At 36.1% G+C, this 22,745-nt stretch overlaps 2 protein-coding genes across 4 annotated transcripts in view; both read right to left on the bottom strand.

Annotated features, from left to right (window-relative positions):
- Positions 1-425: 425 nt before the first annotated feature.
- rx2 (retinal homeobox gene 2) overlaps positions 426-22,745 on the bottom strand; it is a 149,763-nt gene continuing 127,443 nt past the window's right edge. Inside the window, exons 1-4 of one of the 2 annotated variants that reach the window (XM_079451993.1) lie at positions 9,342-9,592; positions 6,368-6,795; positions 5,309-5,562; positions 426-3,481 (exon numbers count right to left, since the gene is read on the bottom strand). In XM_079451993.1, coding sequence (XP_079308119.1) covers positions 3,041-3,481; positions 5,309-5,562; positions 6,368-6,656 — 984 coding nt within the window. In that variant the 5' untranslated portion in view covers positions 6,657-6,795; positions 9,342-9,592 and the 3' untranslated portion in view covers positions 426-3,040. Of the gene's footprint in view, positions 3,482-5,308; positions 5,563-6,367; positions 6,796-9,341; positions 9,593-22,745 lie in introns of those variants that run through there. The other variant, XM_079451994.1, reaches the window with a different exon arrangement.
- cplx4c (complexin 4c) lies at positions 14,873-19,678 on the bottom strand (the record flags this gene model as incomplete). Of its 2 annotated transcripts, XM_079451719.1 has the most annotated exons (4): positions 14,873-15,658; positions 16,063-16,150; positions 19,322-19,461; positions 19,548-19,678. In XM_079451719.1, the coding sequence occupies 3 exons, from the start codon at positions 19,459-19,461 to the stop codon at positions 15,434-15,436; spliced, it is 453 nt and encodes a 150-aa protein (XP_079307845.1). In that variant the 3' UTR covers positions 14,873-15,433. The 2 variants fall into 2 exon arrangements, with proteins under 2 accessions (XP_079307845.1, XP_079307844.1); XM_079451718.1 differs by lacking the exon at positions 19,548-19,678 and having other exon boundaries at positions 19,322-19,482.

Here is a 22,745-nt window from a genome sequence, read left to right as displayed (position 1 = left end):
CTAAATCCCCTGGGGAGTGCTGATGGATGGCCGGTTCATCTTCTTAACAGGCTGGCTTGGTGCCGGATAACATGCGGGGGCAGGCAGGGACAGGTCACTAAACTCACAACCCAGTCAAGGCCATTGAACACGCTCACTAATGAGGGGGCGAACTACTACAATCTTCTAAATAAAAGTAGAGGAAGAACATTTCTGGATCTTCAAAGCTTTTCAATAAGGGGTCAGAACCTTTGTTTTGTGTGTTACAAACAACCTCTAATAATCTAAATCTATAAACTCTTGTAATTCACGTTTTTACAGACTTCTCTGTGTTCTAAAAAGCCCCAATTGATTTCCCCAAAACTGAAAGAGCCCTGCATTACATTTAAAATTCTTTAATAGTTTTAGTTAGATTTATCTACAAAAATACCAAAAAATGCAAGAGTAACAAGACTGATCAAAATGTTTATTGTTTTTTTTAACAATATACACCTCAATACGATCATTATTTTAACTTAGAATATCAAACAATGCAACAGTTTCCAAGATTTCATTTTCACTGCGGTACAAAAGAATTAAAACAGAAAATCCTTTAACAACAAACACATCAGTCAAACAACAATCCGATGTTCTGAAAGCCATCTATTTTTAGGTTATTTGTAAATAAAATTGATTTTGAAAAATTACATTTTTTCATTTCTTATACTTAAAGTTTATGCTATATCCTAAAATGTTATTTATGCATGAGATTTTTGTTATGTTGAAAAATAAACATCCACAGTTTACATATTCGGTAATACATTTAAACGTTTTGACAACGCAAGTTTGTGTTGATATTATGACATGAAACTCAGATGTTTAAACAATGCTTTTTACCTCTAAAGCATGTTTAGCGACTTTTTGTAAACATCAACCAGTCATGCATTTTTAACACCCTTTTATACCAACTGTTAGTGCAAAGAAAATCACCAAATCTTGACGCAAACTACAATCATATTCAACCCTCCACCTAAACAAAATATGTATGTTAATAAGCTCACGAATGATAAAGCTGTGTGACAAATCCACTCTAAAGTTGACAGACTAGTAAATATCTTCTTTGGCTTTTTTGCAGTTCATGGAAATCTTAAATCTTTCATAAAAACTCTTTTTTAATAAGGTACACAACTATAAAGCATGTTTAATGAATGAATCATATTTTCTTTATAAGACAATCAATGTTAAACTTTTATTTAGTTTGATCTACATAATTATCTAAATATCTAAAAGATTTTAGGTCACAAAGCTCGACATACTTTGCGTTTTCACAGCGATCACAACAAATTAAAATGATCATACCATCATTTCAGTCTTTTATATTTAGATTGTGGCGTTTTTACAGTGACTCTATACCTCCATCAAGGACAAGTGTATACAATAATAACTGATTTTGTTATTTGACTGACGTTTGCACATTTTGAATGGCATAAGCCGCTGCCCGACAGCTGGCTGCGACGCACATTAGTTCAGCATCGATGGGCAATCAATAATCTTAAATAATGAAGAATCGGCAGGGGTCACACACACACCTGCTTTGACAGATATGCCCACACAATCTTCTAATGTCCTCACAAAGTTTCTGTAGTGTGTCCTATACAACATGTAAAGGTCGCAGAACATAATTTAGATATCACTGATATCAAATATTGTAATGTATATGAATCTGTCCGTTTTCAGGATTCCAGTCAACATTATGCATGTTAACTGTATTAAACATAAAGTCACAACATGTCATTTAAACATATATCCGGTCAAAGTGTCTTTTCGGTAAGATTGAGATCTGTTCATTTGTTTTTAGTCATTTAAAATAGCCTATACTTTATAACCGTGAATGCGACATTTCATAAACATAATAGTTTGGTTTCCGAAATGAGATAACTCTAAAAATCTAAAATCATATATTTTATTGTTATCATATTTTGATTGTGTTTTTTATGTATTATGGCTTAAATCAAAACAAACCAACTGCAGTTTGATTTATATTAACTGGAATGCACAATAAAAAACAAATGTTTTGAAAAAATTAAAGTCATATTTTGGAACCAAACTCTTTATATATGGGTAATAATTTACCTCAAAATCCCAAAATGATAATAGTCATTAGATTAAGCAGAAACAGGATGTTTTTAATCCATGTGTAACCAGATGCCATGTGTAATGTAAAGACATGTGGAAAGTATCTATTTTAATCTTTTCAAAAGAACTGTGCCCAATCGACATAAGAAAACGATGCTAAAAATGTATTGTCGCAAAAAAGGAGGTTTCATTTTCTCTAGGCAAAATATTTTTTATTTTGCATCTCGAGATAATAACCCTCTGACACCTTCAACATATGATTATTATTCAACATTTCAATGGATACGTCAAAACTCTCCGTGAACACCAGACAGGATTGCGGCACTTTACATGACCTGCAAGTGATTTACACACAGAAATGATCTTCACACCATGGCTTGGAAATGTCCGAAGTTAGAGACGTCTATGTCTTTTCTCTGTACAATTTATTTGAAACTATGACTTAGAGTCACCTTCATATGCTTCTCGTGTCTAGCTGGTAGAACATGATCTTCACCTCTAAACAGACATTGAGGTATCAGTTGTCCTGAGATGCACTGTCCTGGAAAATTAACCCCTGTGAGTCTTCAACCTGACACGTAGAGATGCTTGGCACCAAACCATACTCTTACGAAGCTCATCAGCTGTAGCTTGCTTTTACAGATATGCCTTGAAGTAGATTCCAGAACCCTGAACCATCAGTCAATGCTGCCGATGATTACGAAACGAATCAGGCTTGTCCATTAGGTCCATCAGGCATGTTTATGTGGATTGAATATCCTGAAACATTTGAGGCCTTTTATCTTGTCCACATGCATTTCAATTTAAAACAGACTCATGCCCTCATTGTTTGCCTGGTATCGTCTCTATGGCATTCCGCTGAACCCTTATCAAAAAACTATTTTCGTCTGTTCACATGCCTATATGAGATCCCTAAAAAACATCGTAGTGTTCACCATTTTCCCATTTACATGGGGTGCCAGGTTTTGTCCATGGACTGAATGTGCTCTTTTGCTTTCATCCTCAAAGCCGCAATACTGGAGCTGCGGTCCACGTCATCCAGCGGGTACTTGTCATTAAATGTAGGCGGGCACTGGTAAGGAGGCGGTGGCATGGGCTGCATTCCCTGAATCATGCCCGGGGAGGTGTTCAGGAACCCGGGGTGACTGGGATAAGCAGGCTGGAGGCTTTGACCCGGCCCCATGAAGCCCGGGATGTGCATGGGGCTGGCGCTGGAGAGCGGGGAAGACAGCCAAGGGTCCAGGGGAAGGGAATTACCTACAGGCACCACGTTCGAGGGCATGGGTGGCCGATTAAAGGACAACATTGCAGAGTCGTGCATTTTCATAGTGCCGGTGTCAATTTTCTCCTGTCGCCTCCATTTTGCACGTCTGTTCTGGAACCACACCTGTACAGTGGATCACAGTCAAGAATTACTCTTAATGAATAAGATTTAAGGTGCTTTGGAGAACACAATTGTCATGGACCACATTTGAGGTTTGATCATATCAGGAACCGTCAAGTAAAACTGCATATCATTTGGGATGTATTTCTATTCTACCCATACTGGATTCATTGGATTGGATTTATTAGACCAAGTAGTAAATACACTCATTTGTCAAGGATAAACATTAACACACACAAAAAAATTACTTATTCCCATCGTGGTCCCATACAAGGTCATAAAAACATGTATATCAACAAAGAATTTAAATGTTGTAGTCACACGCTAAAGGTGTGGTCTCCATTGCTAGACGATAAAGCTATAACTTTACAGACTAAACGTTATTTAAATGAATGCATATACCCTCTGGTGTACAAATATTAACAAGAGCCTTTAATGCATAGCTAGCCGTGGTTTATCCCGCTTATAGTGGCGCTGACGTCACGCGGTGTGAAATGCTGGGTGTCGCGGCCATATTTGTAGGTGAAAAATCTAGTCTAAAATCTAGTCTTCAACCGAATGTATTTATTCGGTTGAACACAAAGAAACATATTTGGAATGATGTTAGCAACCAACAATTCTGAGGCACCATCGACAATAGGGTAGGGAAAATGTTTTTGTATTTTTTTGGTTCTGTTGAACACAAAAGAAGATATTTTGAGGAATATACGAAAACAAACATTTCTGGGGCACCTTTGACTACCATTTAAAAGTTTCCTACTATGGCCGGTTTGACGGATTTGTCGTTGTGTTTTCTGACTTGTTATTTTCTCTCCGGAAGTTGTGCTTTATATTTTGTTAATGTGTTTTCAGATTTGTAATTGTGATTCAGGATTAGTTTTTTGGCTTTTAGATTTGTTTTTTGTTTTGCAATTTGTTGTTTTGTTTGGCAATTTACGGCTTCCGTACAATAGGCTAGAGTCAAAGTTATCGGGTTCTGGGTACTAACTACTGATGTTAAATGAGTAGTATGTGCTAACAGGATCAGGCCAGGGAGCTGGATTGTTTTACATGAAATTGTGAACTTTACCATTAAGTTACATCCTCATAACACTTACTTCCCACACATACGGTGAAAGTACGCAGCGATATAAACAAATAGAAATTTGACAACTGTCAACTGTTATTTAAACTGACAACTATTACAATCGCAGAAAGGACATATGTGCTCAAAATGAGCCAAAAATATAAAAAAAGCGTAATGCAAAGGTCCATTTCCAAAAGCACAAACATAATAAGTTTTTTTTAAAGTTATACTGTTTTTTTCTATAGAGTTTTGGTAAACTTTATTTAAACCAGTCAGTTCAAATTTTTTTTGCAAAGAATAATAAACAGCACAAAAACTCAATAATTATGTGCAACAAAAGTGTTTTGTCGCCGTTTTTAATTGATTGATTATAACAAATGAGATTTCAATTATATTTTGACCATTTAAGTAGGAAATATCCCCGGTTTTCATTTACAAAAATATCTGGTCACCTTATCATTGAACCCAACGGGTTTCCTGCAACCTGCCGCTGTGGTTTAGTCGCCGCATTGAAATCCTGCCATCCTAATCTAGGATTTAGTCCAACAGGACCATTAATAACAAACTTCACCTCACATATCAAATCCCTCTTCATTGACTCAATACCTCATTGTTTTGTAATACCTCATCCCCTTGTAATGTCCTGTCAAATTAATTCCATTACAAATAACCCCAATGTCAAAGTTGTGATGAAATTACATCGATCACTTCACCATTAAGCTCTGTTTAATGACATTAAGTGCTTCTGAAGCCCAAAGTTTTACCTGAACTCGAACTTCCGGAAGATTGACTTTCATGGCCAGTTCTTCTCGACTATACACATCAGGGTAATGGGATTTCTCGAAGGCACGTTCAAGCTCGTGAAGCTGATAGGTGGTGAAGGTGGTTCTGTTGCGTCTGTGTTTCTTTTTAGGTTGATCCTCATCAGGGGGGTCCGGCGAATGGCTGTCACTCTTCACCGAGCTCCGTGGATCTCCTAAGTCTCCATCACACTTGTCCGTGGAGAAAAATCCTGTATCTACAGCAAGGATAGGAAGAGAGCTCTTTATTTGGCGTGCCGTATACCATAATCAGATTATTGACCTGATACTGAAGCCAAGACGGTAAACACATTCCATTGTAATTATGTTAATGATGATTAATATCATATCGTATAATATAAATGTCAGGTTTCAAAATGACAGATGCTAAGAAAGCATGATCACTCCACTTTGACTATAATAAAAACATGGTACATTTTCCTGAGAGGTCCTTACATGAGATCCTTGATGGTGGAAACGGCAGCGTAACAGTGATGGTGATACAAACCATAGATTTGTTAGGAAGTAAGTCCTTCCAGTAATCCTTAAGCATGCACACAGATGTCACCAGTTAAACCTGTGGACCTCATGTGGCCAAGACTGCTAATCCAACCGCTAAGAGGTTCACTCAACGCTGGCGCGCATTGACCGCGAGAGCCCAACAGGCCTGACAACAGCCAAGATTTTCATTTCAAAGAACGTTGATAAACAAACCGAATTGAACCCTATTGACTCTTATTATTGAACAAAACAACCACTGAGGCGTTTCTCAAAATGTCTTCTTTCGTGTTCCACCGAAGTAAAAGGTCTTCAGGTTTCGAAAAGGTAAGAAAGAGATGGTTCTTTAAAAAAAACTTTGTCTGAATGGTTGTGGAACCAAAACTGGTTCTTCTATGGCATCGCTGTGATCAACCTTTGAAGCTCCTTTATGTTTAAGAGTGAACCGTCTCTTTAATGCAGTTTTTTATTTGTACTGTCCTGAATTGACGTGACATTAAATGAATCGTGTGGACTAGGCCTTACCGTGATAGACTGACTGCTGTGTGTTATCAGGGAGACTCTGCAGGTGACTGTAGGGGTCAGAGGTCACTTGCTTCTCTTGTTCCCCCAGCTCGGTTTCGTCCACTTTGTGCGCGCCGACAGATGCCACCGGATCGAGCAAAGACTCCTGGTCCTTACTGAAGCCCAGAATTACATCAATACTGTGGACCCTGCCGCCCATTCCAGATCCGCCTTTACCCAGATCGTGGTAGTTGTCCGACGAGAGACCGCCATCATCTCCCATATTCATGGTATCTGGTGACAGATGCATCCAATCTGTCTGTGCAGCAAATCACCTTGAGAAAACTGTTGTGTTGTGTCCAAAAATTATTTCAATTTCAGAGAGGTGACAGCGGGAAGCTTCAGTGACCCGTGGTCCCGTGCGTGTGAAGAGTCCTCTCTTTAAAGATCTGGGGGGAAAACAAATGTTTTGTTGTTAAAATATGTTGGCATTATTCAGATGGAACCCTGTTTATTGTCATTTCTATAATCAAAATGATAATGTTCAGTATTGTTTATGCATGTGTTTGGACACTTAATTTACAATGATAAATGTTAAAAGTTCAATGGAAACCGATAGGACGTGAAAACAAGTTTAAACAAATAATGTAAATATTTTTAACTTTCAATACTGACAGAACATGGCGTATTACATGCCCCGCGGTGTATGTTGATAGAAATATCTCATTCTAATGTAATATAAATATAATGCTTCATGGTGTAAGGTCTGAAGAGTGAATTTATATTATATTGCATTTCTATCAAATAGATCATCCCAAAAATTACTCCATGGACCTTTAGATATTTACAGTATATATTCTTAAATGGTTGCTTGAACATTGCAAAAAGTGATTTTCTTACAAAGTTTGTTTAAAACAGCATGCCAAAATAATCTGAATTTAGTTTTTACCTTTACTCAACTTTGTAACAAATACAAATTAGGTACCTGAGAAAAATATATTTTGTAACTTTACAACCGTAACTATATATCAACACTTTTGCTTTGTGAGTGGAAGCAGCAAATTGTCAAAGTAACATGGCCAGAAACTCGCTTACAAACATCACCTGCTGCTGCCCGCTCTTTGAGAATTACCCACTCAAGTTTGGTATCCATGTAAATCTTAAAATTTCAGTTTTCAGGTTCATCTACTCTCCACAATGTTATTACAGCGGTAAGCCAATAGAGAGCATTAAAACAGACCTGTTTCTACTTAGCAGCACCTCTGCATCACCTCTGATGGACCACCTGAAAGGCCTTTTGATGTTTTTGCACCCTCAGATTCCAGATTTTCAAATTGTCAACTCAACTCACTTTTATTGTCTTGGTTGCATACTACGTGCAAAGTAGAATGCATTTGGACAGACAACTGTACGACTTTACATACTTAAGTGACAGTGCAGACGAACAGTGACCGCACAAAAAATACACAAAATACAATATACACAAATGGACAGTATATATACAATGTACACAAAACATACACATTAGACGTTATATATACACATTATGTATGCAAGTGTACGCATGAAAGGTATGTATAATGGATCAACCATATAGTGCACGTAGTACAGGTATGCAAATTTGGTCATTGCATTACGTGCAATGCATGATGCATTATAGTCCATGAAACTGTAGTGCATTGTAAAAAGAAGCGTGAGCTTGTGGATTGTGTCAGCTTTTGATGTTGAGCAGTCTAATAGCCTGAGGAAATACTGTCCTTCAGCCGGTTTGTGCGGGACCGGATGCTCCGGTATCGTCTGGCCGAAGGCAGGATGGAGAGCAGCCTGTGATTTAACTTTTAGTACAGTATAGCTGTAGCTCTGTATAGTTGTATCTCGGACAAATATTGTCCTATCCTAACAAACCATACATCAATGGAAAGCTTTTCAGAATCCCAATTAAAAAAAATGAAAGAAAATGTGACTGGTTTGGGTCCAGGGTCACATTTAGGTTGACAGATTTTTTGCTTGCTTTAAACATAAACCTAATTGAATATTATATTTCCGTTCATAAAACTAGACTTCAAGGTTGTTTTTAGGAAAGTGACCTAAGATATTTAGGAACTTTTAGATATTTGTACTAAAAAAACAATACAAAGTGCTTTTTCATAAACATCACTTATTAGTTTGACATTCATAATAACCTTCTGCAACAACATCAATACATTATGTTGACTGTAAATGGCATAACATATTCTCAATACTCTACTATAAGTCCAAAATAAGTTGCACTTAATGTAAAATAAATACATACAGTTAATGCAAGTGTTAGCTAGTTATTTAAACGTCAGCTCTTTCTGTTTAAGACTGAAATCTGTGTTTTTCCGGCACATCACATTTGTCAAACGAAACGTAACTGGACAGTTCTGACCCTTTAAGCTTTCCATGCTTCATCAATTTCACTGAAAGACAACTGGGGCGTCGGGTTCAGACACTTTATTGTCGCTGGGCTGAACGCTACGCACATGAAATATGACAAAGACGCATTGTGCATGGACAACAGTTGTCAGTTTCATCACAAATCAACTTTTAATATATCCTTTATGAAAGGGAAATCTTTTCATAAAATACATTGGTCATTGGAGTTGCATTGGTCTATTCATTAGTCATCGTTTTAAAGTTCTGTTGAGGAGTTTTATTTGCCAAGTTTATGATGTCACATTTTATTTTCACAACATTAAAACTTAATTTAAAAGCTCACAAATAGAAAAAACTAACTTTTTAGAGCGGTTGTGTTGGGAGAATGGTTTGTGAAAGTTTGTAGGCAATTGTGCTATTAACTGTGTGTTTTATTTTTTTGTTCCTACTTATAATTTTATACATTTGATAATGACTTTACTCAACTTTGACCATTCGAACTGTGCAATTAAAAGTATGTTCATCTATATTAAAAGTGAGGAATTATTTACCCCGTTTCTCCCAATGATCTCTTTAAACGCTATAAATGAAAAAATACCTTTTGCATCAGCTTCTTGAGTCATCCGAATCATACCATCTAGTCGTCGGCTCCAGGCATCTCCGAAAATGAAACGCTGCAACTTTTTACCCAAAGTGCACCTTGTAAAGATGGCGCTGATGTATCAAATGAATTTCTACTCAAAGTTCCCAAAGTGAGTCAAAATCCAAAGCACTCATAGATTTCCCATCGCCAGAGCACATGGAGGTGTTGATGTTTCAGATGAAGCAGTGATAACTGGCCTGACACGCAGAGGGCTGGTGGAAGAGAAGAACACTTAAGAGGTTTAATAATTGGAATCCTTCCCCTTTAAGGATGATTGACAGTTGTTCTCTGCCATAGGGTAATTGCACTAAACGTTGGCAGTGGTTTGTCCACAGAGGGAGGCCGGCGCTAATGAAGCACCACTCCATGTCTTTTCAACAGTCTTTTGTCTACATGATAATGGTGACCTACTGAAAGTGTCCCCAACTTAACAAAGACAACACAACATGTATTAAGATGTCTTATTTTAAGTGCTGCCAAATGCCTGTAGTGTTTCATAAAAATAAATAACGTACGATGTTAATACTCCCATACTTTAATTATATAACCCTACACAATTCATTACTTTCACTTATTGGTTTTGTTGTAGTTTTATTCTTATTGTTGCGATGGTGCTGCACTTTCAGATATTATGTCATTTCTATGTGGCCTGCCAAGCGAAACAAACATTGTTTTGTGATCAAATAGACTACATTACCTTTTTATACCTTTATCACATTAGATGGAAAGACTGAATAAGAGGAAGGATTTAGTCACTGGGTTCAGAACATGTTCAAAATAATAAAGCCACTGAAAATGTGATTGTTTTGCCTTTTTGCAATGTGTGCAGTCTTAATATTTGTTTTGTCATTCATTTTATTTAAATATTTTATAGATGCTTGCATGCAACAAATACACATGTTTAATTTTTTTTATATTTCCATAATCAGTTTTGTATTTTATATATATTTATATTTATATATGTATATATATATATATATATATTTATTTATTTATATACATATACACTGTTGCTCAGTGGTTAGAGCATGGCGCTAGCAACGCCAAAGTCATGGGTTCGATCCTAGGGATTGCATATACTCTGATACAAATGTATAGTATAATGCCATGTCCAAAGGCAATTTGGATAAAAGCGTCTGCCAAATGCATAAATATATATATTTACAAATATATATATATATATATATATATATATATATAGAGAGAGAATTCATATATAAACACACACATAATACTCTACACATACAGTATGTGCATATATGCATAAATATATATATATATATAATTCATATATCAACACACGTAATACTGTACACATACAGTATGTGCATATATATATATATATATATATATATATATTATTATCTGTTCATATCCACCTGTACATTAATGTTCATAGTATATAGCCATCTGTATACATTGTTCATAGTATATACCTACTGTCATATTTTCATAGAACATTCCTACTGCAAAATATTTTTATAGTCCATGTCCACTGTATTATATTCTCACTATTGTATTCTGTATTTATTGTAACTGTATATCCTGCACTTGCTAACTGCACTTCTGGTTAGACCTAAACTACATTTTGTTACACTGTACTTGTATATGTGTAATGACAATAAAGTTGAATCTAATCTAATCTATATGTATAGGATATTTCCCAAATTATTTCCAAAAAATGTTTCTACTTTTTTCAAAAATCACGTTTTTATTATTGTGCATTCCAAGTAATGTCAAGCAAACTACAGTTTGTTTTGATAAAAACATGATAATAACAAGATTTTTGGAAACAAATATATACAGTATACACATATATATATATATATATATATTATTTATTTAGCATTGAAATAGCTTTAATTGCATTATGTTTCTAATATCATAAATCTTTGTTTATTTACAGGTTTATAGTTGTGTTTGTATTGTGATGTATTTTAAGTTTGATCTGTTTTCGGCACTTACAGTATGTCTTTAACAAATGGACTGTAATACATTGGCTTCACCTGCTGATAATTACTGTAAATTGACCTCATGTAGCTCATTAGACTCAGATGTGACCTCATCAAGCGGTGCCACACTTGACCTCACATCGGTAAACAAAGCGCTCAGGCTCTTTTTTAATTGTTTTAAACGTGTCTTCCTCACGTTGTCACTGGCTTGTGTTGGTTAAGGGCTTGGACTGTGATGATTTGGATAGGACGGGGTGATACCGCAGAGACTGATGGATCAAGCCTAACCCTAATGAGACTACTGATTCGGCTGGAGGTCTTCTCTGGACTTCTAAAGATTACACGATCAATTAAGATCTCTGAATGAAGGAAGAGATGCAATGTTCTGTTTTCCCTCGATCCTTGCTCTAAAATATGAACTATGGCATGCGTAGAATTATTTTCAAGGACAGGTGTGCATTGTGTAAGTCACTTCTCAAACCTAAGCAGATGATGAATTTATCTTCGATAAAGAAGAGCCTCCACGCTGGACTGATCACCAGTTTAAGTCCCGTCCATGTTGTTTCACACGTAAGACGGACTGTATAGTCATTTTTAGGTTTGTCTAATGTTTTCCTGAAACTAAACTGGAAACATTGCACATTGTAGCATTGTAGTATTGATGGTGATTTGTACATGTAGATAGCACGGTTTTGTTATTGTTTGCAGGAGAATCAAGCCCGTGGTAATTCGCTTCTTCGTGGGATCTAAGGGGGCAGGTAAGGACACTTCATTCTCGATGAGTTGAATTGAAACAGAACAGAGCGGGACGGAGCTGTGAAGAATTGAAAAAGTTAAACTCATGTCTTGAAACTGGTAAAGACTTAGACTGCATCTGGGCCTCAGGAAAAGCACCCAAATACCATCTTCACTAGAACGAGTGACAGGGCTCGTGCCACTAACAAATTCGTCCCAAAAATTCTAAACATTTTATCAGTGAAAATATATGTTCTGCTATATTTTTTTAGGTTGAATTGAATTAACTGCTTCAGTTTTTCCTGTTTTGCATTTAGATGCTGTCTATGCTCCATGTTCATTATTTAGTACATTAGAGTCAACAGCGTTTTTACATATTTGAACACATGAATCTGGTCTAAATATTACTGCGGTTGGAAAGATAGCACAAGTGCGCTGTTTTAATCATATCTGATGCGTTCAATGTGGGAAATTACCCAGAATGCAATGTGCAATGACACAGTTTCCCAGACCTGGCATTTTGTTGATATCTATTATCTTTGGCTGAACTCATTTCATGTTTGTATACTTGACAGACAAATGAAAAAAAAGTACACTAACCCTCTCTCTTCTCTCGACAGGTAGTGGTCTTACTTTTGTTGAAACTATAACTTTGTGTTAGCACCTATTGTACTATTGCTCTTTTATGACATATCTCTTATTGCTCCCCGAACTCTTTGTAAGTCGCTTTGGATATAAGCGTCTGCTAAATGACTAAATGTAAATGTTTGTATTATTGGAAATCTTTTATAAATGCACATGATTATAGCAAGATTTATTACAAATTATTGAAATCGTTATCACCGTTATGGTGAATTGATATTAACAAACAAGACATCGTGTTCCTAATAGACTATCAAAGTGTACCAGTGAAGATCAACGCGTCAAACACAGTCGATAGTTGTCTCGGCTAACTGAATGAAGACACTAATAATTTATCAGGTTAAAATATTAAGGCTGTCCTCCTTTGCTTGTTTCCTCGTTATCCTAATTGAGAGCAAATGAGCTAAGAGGTGCAGCGTAGATATCAAGCTCCTTAGTTTTATCAGAAGACAATTTAAGCCTCAGATCCTATTAGTGACAAAGCAGCTAACGCTTGAAGAAGCTGCGTCAGCTTCCAAGACTGGGACGGGGAGGGATGCTGATGAAAAACTACTTATGTGGTTAAAACATGTCAACTTCTACATCTCTGAAGTATGGCTGTGTGTAATTTATATCGTAAAACGAAATCACTGAAGCCTTGTTCCATCGTTAAAATGGATAAAAGCGACTGTTAAATGACTAAATGTAATATAAATGTAAATGTTAAAAAATGCCTGACAATTCTTGTGTTTTATTGACGGTTTACAACATAAAAAAAACGTTACTGCGCATGCGCACGTTCGTGGACTGCCCTTAACTTCCGGTACACGTTCGTAAACAATAAAGTGCCTGTAGATCATCTCTGATAACAAGCAGGAGAAACTGAAATTAAACTTTACTTGGCAATGAACCTACAATGCAATCATGATACAGTAAAGTTAAATATAAATAGTTGTATTATTAGACACTAGCCAAACACAGACTGCAAGTTAACCGCAGTCCAAGCGCTCTGTGTCTAATTTCTAATAATATTTATACTTATATTTCATCATGTAAATATTAATTTATATTATCATTTTATTGTATAATAATTGTATTGAACGATTTGTTGAATTTTGTCGATTGGGTCTTGTAGTTTGGTCGCATTTAAAGAAACGTGCAATTATGTAAAAACACGAAGGGATTAATGTGATGATGTGTTGTGTGCTCGTGCTGTTGTATATTTCATAAAATGCCACAAAATCTGTGTCTCCCCTGGATCCATCTTGGGGCCCCCTTTTAACAGTACTAGTCTGTAACATCTTTACTCATCAGTATTTCTTTTGTCTGTTAAATCAGTTCTTCAATTCAGTAAAGTCTAACTGTGTGTTCACACCAAGCGCGACTTGCGCGAATAAAACGCGCTATTCGCGAGTAGTTGGACGCTTGAACATCTGGATTTTACTCGCTTCATTCGCGCGTGAAATTCGCACCATTCACGGGAGAAATTTGCTTTATATAATAACCATTAACCTGAAAGTGATATGTTTCTTTATTACTCATGTTTTTGGACTATTTATTGTTTAATATTATCTCATATTGTGTCATTTTGTGTTGTGGCAAACGCTTCAGGATTTGGTGCTGTAATTTTAGGCTGTTGATGACGTTAAATCCCGCAGAGACACTGACATGCTTTGGACGCGCTTTAGCTTTAATCTACTGCTTAATCTTTATGTGCTAATTTACACCGCCTACAGCATCTTACACACACATGCGCACACCTGACAGTAAATCCATCACATCCCATGAAAGAAAGTGATGTTCTGCACATGTGGAGAAACCAACACAATCTCATGGCAAAAACGTAACTATTTTACGTAACTATTTCTTGTGTGATCTCATTGGGACATTTTGGTATGATATGCTTTTGCGCCTGTGACGTTAGGTTTAGGGACGGAGCATAAGTATTGCTTTTTCCAAAAATCCTTCGTTTTGCATGATTCAGAACATACAAGATTCATACGAATTAGCCACCAATAAAATAGTTACGAAATTCTGTGACATCAATTTGAGAGAAACATTTGCACTCAAATGTGGGACTATGATTAAAGACTGCCTCGTATCTTGTCGGTCACACGTATTTAAGAAATAACAGAATTAAAAAGACATTTTTGGACAAAGCATTTTGGACAAGCTGATAATGGATATGTTATTGCAATGTAATGGTTTATTTCTCGATTGATGTTTTTATATACAGATGGCAAATATTTTATAAAACAGCTTTTTAATCAATCTGACAATATAGCAAAATACGATGGAGCCAGTTTTTCCCGTTGAGGTGAAAGGAAGCAAGAAATGAAAGGACAGGAATAAACCAAGAAAAGAGACACTAAATACAAAATATGTTGTGCATCTAAAAAAAACAGTTTCGCAGCCATGAAATGTTCTGTCCAATTGAAACGTCGTCTGTATGTGAATGTCCTGACTTTAGCATCTTCTGTTATTTATATGAAGTTGGAAGAGAGGCTTAGGGTGTGACATCACTTCCTGTTGCTTTATCAATGCATAGTGTGAATTAATTTTGCACGATCAAAGCATGTGATTGTTTTAATGGGATGTTGACTCCAAGACCAATAAAGTTGGTTAGGGATCACGTCCTACTTGACTAAATCCTGCCGTGTGCTACATAAGCTCTTTCAGATCGATATAAATACACTGCGAGTCTTTAAATCATTATCTGTCATACACAGTCAAATCAGTTTACATGGCGACACACTTCTCTTCTGCGGTCTGTTTCACCTCGCTCATTGTGTTCTGAGCTTTGGCCTTGATAGCGTCAAAGTCCACATCCATCTTCTGGAGTTTGCCCAGAAAGGAATCGTTGATCTCTTCCTCTTCCTCATCTTCCTCCACCATCTTTGCCAGCTCCTCAGGCAGGTCCAGGTCATCTCCGGCCATCTGGATGGTGGCATCGTCTTGGGCGCTCTGTTTCCGAACAGTGGATTGGAAAACAAACAGATTTAGATAATTGCTCTGTCTTTTTGTTAGAGATTTGTGAGATATATGAATATTTTTTATATTTACTCAAATTTGTACGGATCTAGATGCAGAACTGCGATCAGGTATGTAAATTTAAAGGGACGGTTCACCCAAAAATGAAACTTTCACAGGGTCACAATGTTAACATGATGATTAAAAATGCTAAATGTAAATAAATACGTCATGGTTAATAAAATATCACAAATCTGGTCGAAAGTTTGGATAATTATAGCTTATATATTCAACTTTTTTGTTTTTATTGACCCTTTAGACTCCCGTCAGTGGTTTTATTTCATCTTATTTTAGAGAAAAGCATTCGTTCAGTGGGTGTGAATGTCGTCCGGCATTACCTGTGGTAGTCTGTACTTGTCTCGTAACTGAACTCGCAGGTTTGCTCTTTCTGATTTTTTTGTGGCGAACTCCTTGTCTCTCTCTATCCTGATGACAAAACATAAAAAATCATTCAGCATTTAACAAAGTCTTCCTGTTGAAGTGGGTTATATTTACATTTAGGAATTTGGCAGACGCTTTTATCCAAAGCGACTTACATTGCATTATCCAATACATTTATACATAGGTATCTGCAATCCCCCGGGGTCCAACCCACAACCTTGCGTTGTTAACGCAATGCTCTTTCCACTGAGCTACAGGAAAGCTATATTTGATTTGATATCTTGCAATACATATTACACAGAATGTTTTATTACACAGAAATTGGATTGCAAAGTTTAAGAATAAATAACAGGTCATATACTATATGAATGTGACAGCAGGATAGAGGCTTATAAGGTTAAAGGGGGGATGCAACATGAAAAGTCTTTCATGCATTTTGACTTCTTTAGGGGATGTGTCCACCAAGGACATTCTGCCGGGATACAGACTTTTTTTCAATTGTTTCCTACATAAAAGGCTGCGTTCTTTTTAAAAAGCCACATATTTTTTTCGCGTTTGACCCGGCGCCCAGAATTGAAAAGTGCTTAACTTTGGCCAGTTTTCTGCCGAACTCCTGCTGTTTTCAGTCGCGTAAAAACGCCTCGGTGGACACAGTCCCTTACAATGTTAGACGTCTTCTCATGCGGTCAACTTGTCAAAAAACGAGTTGAACGTATTACGTAGTATTGCTGTGCTCGAATATACTTCGTATACGGTTTCAGAAAGTTTTTTTCAAATATGAAAAACCGTTACGTAAAAACTTTTCTTACTTCCATATTGGGCAATTCTTACGGAAAAGCAAGTCCACGGCAAGGCGAAAGAAATTGCCCACCCAGGCGTCAACCGAAGAGCGATAGGAAGACACACTCACCATTAAGATTGTCTGCGCTGTGTCAAGATTGTCTGCGCTGTGAGCCTGCAGCTGCAGCTTGTTACTCTAGCGATAGTGAGAGATTGAGGTGTTTCTGTTTGTTCACACTATTTCAGCGATGGATGTTATATAAACGGTGGATATGGAGATCGTTTGAAGCTGATAGATGGAGCGTTTCCAGCGTTAAAAGAGACCGTACATGAACACATTGAAACTGAGTCACATGTCTGTGTTTTGTTGGCAATGGGTGCGCACGTGCTTAAAAAATGTACAAAAGTGATTTTATGTCCATCGAAAGCACATTAAATGTAAGTAAAGGTTAAATTATTGGCATATTGGCTGTTTATTAGTACATATTCCTCGTGACCATATTCTACATCCCAAAGCCTAAATCTAACAACTACCATACTAACTATTACAAACTAAGAGTTTATTGGAAGAAAAGTCATAGTTAATAGCGATTATTGTCCCCTATACTGAAGTGTGAGTTATTCGCATGCCTTTTATTGGCATATTGGCTGTTTAATAGTACTTATAATGCAGATATTCTGCATGACCATACTCTACATCCCCAATCCTACCCAACACCTCAACCTAACATCTACGTTAATAACTATTAATAAGCAACAAATTCATTTTTTTGGGGGGGAAAATCATAGCTAATGGTTTGTTAATAGCTAACTATTTATAGCAGTAGTACACTTATTGTTTTTATACTTGAACCCTTGGTAGAAGACATTTGACCTGCTTTAGACTCTTGTGACCCAGTTCTGGATTTAAGACTCTCAGGTGTTATGTAAAGAGATGTAAAGATGTAAACAGTGTGTGTAGTCTGTTTTCCTAGACGTCACTGTGGCTTTCACACGGAAGAGTTTCCCTCTCTTTAAAACTCTTGATCCTGTGCAGATATCCTGCTGAAGATTCAAAGCCTCTTCATTATTCACAGCATTATAATGACATTACCTTGACAGAGTCAAAACAAGCCTAAAAGATTTCATTATTAACTGAACTTCATTTGGATGAAACAGGACTGAAATTCATTCCAGTTAGATGACTGATATCATATGAGCAGGGTTTGTAGAATTACGTTTCTCTTTATATTTCAGGTATTGGAGTAGTGGTTTCATAGTCTTTCATAGTGTTTTAAAACAGTGTCTGGCAAAGTCTCCAGTAAAGAAGCCACTTGTGAGATTATGTGATGATTATGAAATTCTATATGTGCCATTTTAGATTATTAAATTATATTATAATAGATATTAACCTGATAGGCAGGACCTTGTTTTTTGGCTATATTAAATGCACGAAGTATATTTAATATATAGCTTTTAAGAAATATTTGTATATACATACAGTTTATATCAGCACATGATTTGGTGCATTGTCAATGTTTTTCTAAATAATCTGTTTCGAGTGAACTTTAGGACCCTAAAACAAGTCACAAATTCATGCGAATGGTGTACTGCACATGATTTAACATTTATTTGGTTAGAAAACCACTGTAACCTTTTTGTGTGGATTTTCTGACGGATCAGAACATGTGTCATGTTAAAAAGCTATCATGCGAATGAATCCAACCAGCGCAACAAGTCTTGTTGCTCTTTTTTAAAATCGGAAAACCCTGGAGGACATCATGTTGGGACGCCGGAAATCTGACAGGACCAGACACCCCCTGCCAACATCGATCCTCTTTTCTTACTCCTACCAACTCACATCCAGGTGATACTCACCTATATACTCATAGATATACTGTACACTATTTTGCCAAAGTATATGACGACATTTTATAATAAACGTATTCAGCTATTCCATTCATGAAAACAAATACTGTTTCCATCTGCTTTGAAGGACTTTAAGCACACCCATTAGAAATCACAGATCTCTTTAATATCTGCAATATTACATTATTGAGATTAAATGGAGAGCAAACGGATATGTTTGATAAAGCATCACTAGTGTTATAGATAAAGAAAAATAATCTCAATATGAACTCTTACATTTCTCAACATATTGACTCAAATCCAGATTATTTGACCTCTAAAAATTCATTGCATACCTCCGTACTCTTCATGGGTTTTAACTCTCCTTCGTTTCAACTTCTATTCCTGATTTTATGAGAAATATTTATATAGAAATATTTAGACTAAGCTGATCTTGAAATGAAACACAACTGAGAACTCCCATCAAATCTCCTGAGCTGTAAAATATAATTCAAATGAGCTACTCTGTAACAGACATACAGTATCTGTCAAAAGTGTGTTAGTATGTCATGTGACTGTCATGATGTCATCGGCGAGAGATGTACTCACTTTTCCTCGATGAGCTCTTTCTGGTACTCCTCAAACTCTTCTCTGCTCATTCCTTTAGACGCCGGCGTCTCTTTGCCTCCTGTTTTATCCTCTCCCTCATCATTTCCACCAGTCATGTTCTTCAGTTTATCCCCAACCATCTGCTGGAGGAGAAACGCCATGATCGCAAACCTTGGAGCTGTTTAACAGATTACCTGTCTGGTTGAACCAAAGGTTTCTTTTTAACCTTCCCAACGTGACCTTTCCAAAACAGAAATGCAGTTGTGAAGACTAATTTGGCCTCTTGTTGGTGAAACGATGGAGGGACGAATGACAGCGGATATGTTTGGAGATGGATTTGGACCCTCTGATTGAGATGAAGGTGTGAAGCTATAGGTCTGGATGTATTAGATGATGAAAAGAGCTCAAGAGCTTATCTCATTATAAATACTCCATGAACACCCGGACTTTTCAAGGACACAATACTCTCACGATGAGAAGGAACGAGAAGTATAGCGCACGCTACTTTTAATGTGAATCGTTGCCTTCTTTAGGATAATTTATGCACATTTACGCATTTGGCAGACGCTTTTATCCAAAGCCACTTACATTGCATTGTACTATACATTTGTTTCAGACTATGTGCAATCCCCTGGAATCGGATCCATGACCTTGGCATTGCTAGCGCAATGCTCTCCAAGAAGCCACAAGAAAGCCAATATATAATAATATACGACTGTGTACTGTGCATATTAATTTTGTATATTTGGCAGGGGGTGTCTGGTCCTGTCAGATTTCCGGCGTCCCAACATGACGTCCTCCAGGGTTTTCCGATTAAAAAAAGAGCAACGAGACTTGTTGTGCTGGTTGGATTCATCAGATGGAGTTCAAGGTTTAAGGCCAATATTAAACGTTTTTATGTTCGATTGAGCTTTATTGATCTTTTTTATGTGCATGTACTTAGCATAAATGCTGGAGCTGTCAAACGATTAATCGCGATTAATCGCATGCAGAATAAAAGTTTGTGTTTACAAAATATATTGCTGTGCACTGTCCATATTAATTTTGTATTTATAATCGCAAAAACATACATTCATATGCATTTAGGAAACATTTAGATGTCTTTATTTATATCTACCAATTATTAAAAATTATATTTTATATTTTTTAAAAACATTTGCATGGCGGTGTTTAAATATACAAAATGAATATGCACAGCAAACAGTCATATATTATGTAAACACAGCCATAAAAATATAAATAATAATTATATTAATCTGTAAATAGATAATAAATGTAATAGTTTATAATAATAAACAAATATGGATACTTTAAACATACACATTTAAAAAAATATATATAAATACAATATAAATATATAATAGATATAATTTAAAAATTAATAAATGTACATTAAACATACACATTTGCTTAACTGCATAAACACATGCATTGCTTTAATGTATGAGCTAGAAAAACTGAAGACTTTTAATACATATATCATAAATTGTGTGCTATTTCATTCTTTCTAAATCGTAAATTTCATTTAGTTTCAGGTTTGCTGTAAGAATTTCAGAAGTTGTACCACGCTGCACAGATCTTCATCTAACATACAGGTGGAGATGCGGAGTGCATCATAATCTCACACATAGAGAGAGATCTTCAGGGTGAGTCAGATTAAGACCCCCTTCTGTTCATCTGTTCTTAAATCTCTCTTGAGCCAAAGACCAATATGTTGTTTCTAACTTACACTTCTCTCTCTTCATTTGCTGGTTGTTTTACCCTATAAAAATTTCCCTTTTGAAAAGTTGCATTTGATACTTTGCCAGTGCAAGACAAGGTTTGTATCGTAAATATTTCTTCCCTGGGGATTGAACCCATGCACTTTCTTACACAATGTCCTGCCATTAGCAGTTCTCATTGCTGTTTCAGTTGCTTCTTTCAGACACAGATGAGATTAAATCAAGTCTTGACTGTTCTCCTAAAATATGACCATCATTTTCTGTGTATAAAGCTTTAAAGGGTTTAGCCCCTACCTACCTAACAGAGCTTCTATCACACTACAAGCCATCACGCTCTCTAAGATCTCAAAACTCAGGACTTTTGATAACACCTAGAATAACTAAATCCACCAAAGGGGGTCGAGCTTTCTCATACGTAGTACTTTTCAGCCAAGCGTTCACTTAATGCAAAATATGCTAAATAAACCACCGGGAGACTGCTGACATTAGATATTATTTGTGTTTATATAACAAGTTAAACTATTCATGTTCTGTGTTTTACCTTTTTTGTGTTTTTAATTTCCCCTGTAAAGCTGCTTTGGAACAATGCACAATGTGAAATAAAAATGAAAATTGAATTGAATTGTGTGTCTGCTTTTTGCAAGATCTCAACACATCAACTCAGATTTGCTTTGCAGTCAATTAAAATCATGAAAAATCTCTATATAATTGTAATTGTTAGATTAATGTTGCTTCTTAAATTATATTTCTAATTTAATTCTCTGCCTTATTTTACCACACTCTGTTCCATGTGAATTTCAAGGTCTGGGAAGATAGGATTTAAATTCTTTCATGTTGGATGTGGTTTATTCAAACTCTATCGCCATCTTGTGGTGAAAACAACAGCATGTAACTAAAGGAACATGATTTTAAAAGGTATGGCATAAATACACTAAATGACATTGAAAGTAATTTAACTGTGTACATACTCTGTATGTGTATGTCATTTATCATCTTGTTGTTGTATTTCCTGTAATAGCTAAACCAATGTTATAATATGTCATATCTGGTTGAAAGACAGTCAGTCATCTGGACGTACAGATGAGAATGCATTTAGAAATGTATTCCACGTGGCTGCCCGTCCTAAAGCATTGAATGGATGTTAATGGATTTCTTTATGCCGATAGCAGACTCCAGTTTGTTTATTTCTCATACAGAAAACCTCGGGCTTAATCTCTAACAGACAGCAGCTATCTCTTCATTAACTTGTGACTATTTCAGTTACTTCAAATCTTCATATTGAAAGACACCAGAGGACAAAATTGAGCTTTTTTTGTACAAATGCATGAAGAAAACAACACAGTGAAATCATGACGTTTTAATCGGAATAATTAAACTGGCTCATGAGGTCTATAAGACCTCATTGTAATAATAATACATAATATATGACTACTAGGGGTGTAATGACAGACTTAGCTCACTATTTGGTATAATACACAATACTATGGTAAACAAAATAAGAGAAAAATACAGAAATAAAAGATTTGATTTCATGTATTCATATTTGTATTGTGTATAAAAATACATTTGAACATCAACCAATAGAGTTAAACAAAAGTCATATCATAAACATATCACCGTAATTTCCCATCACATGTTGTAATTTTGACATGTACATTTTTTGGATTGTGATATATTGTGATGTGATGTATTATTACACTCCA

This window comes from Barbatula barbatula (assembly GCF_947034865.1).
Source record: "Barbatula barbatula genome assembly, chromosome: 3".
In the NCBI taxonomy this organism is placed as follows: Eukaryota; Metazoa; Chordata; class Actinopteri; order Cypriniformes; family Nemacheilidae; genus Barbatula; species Barbatula barbatula.
This window is presented reverse-complemented; position numbering and strand designations above follow the sequence as displayed.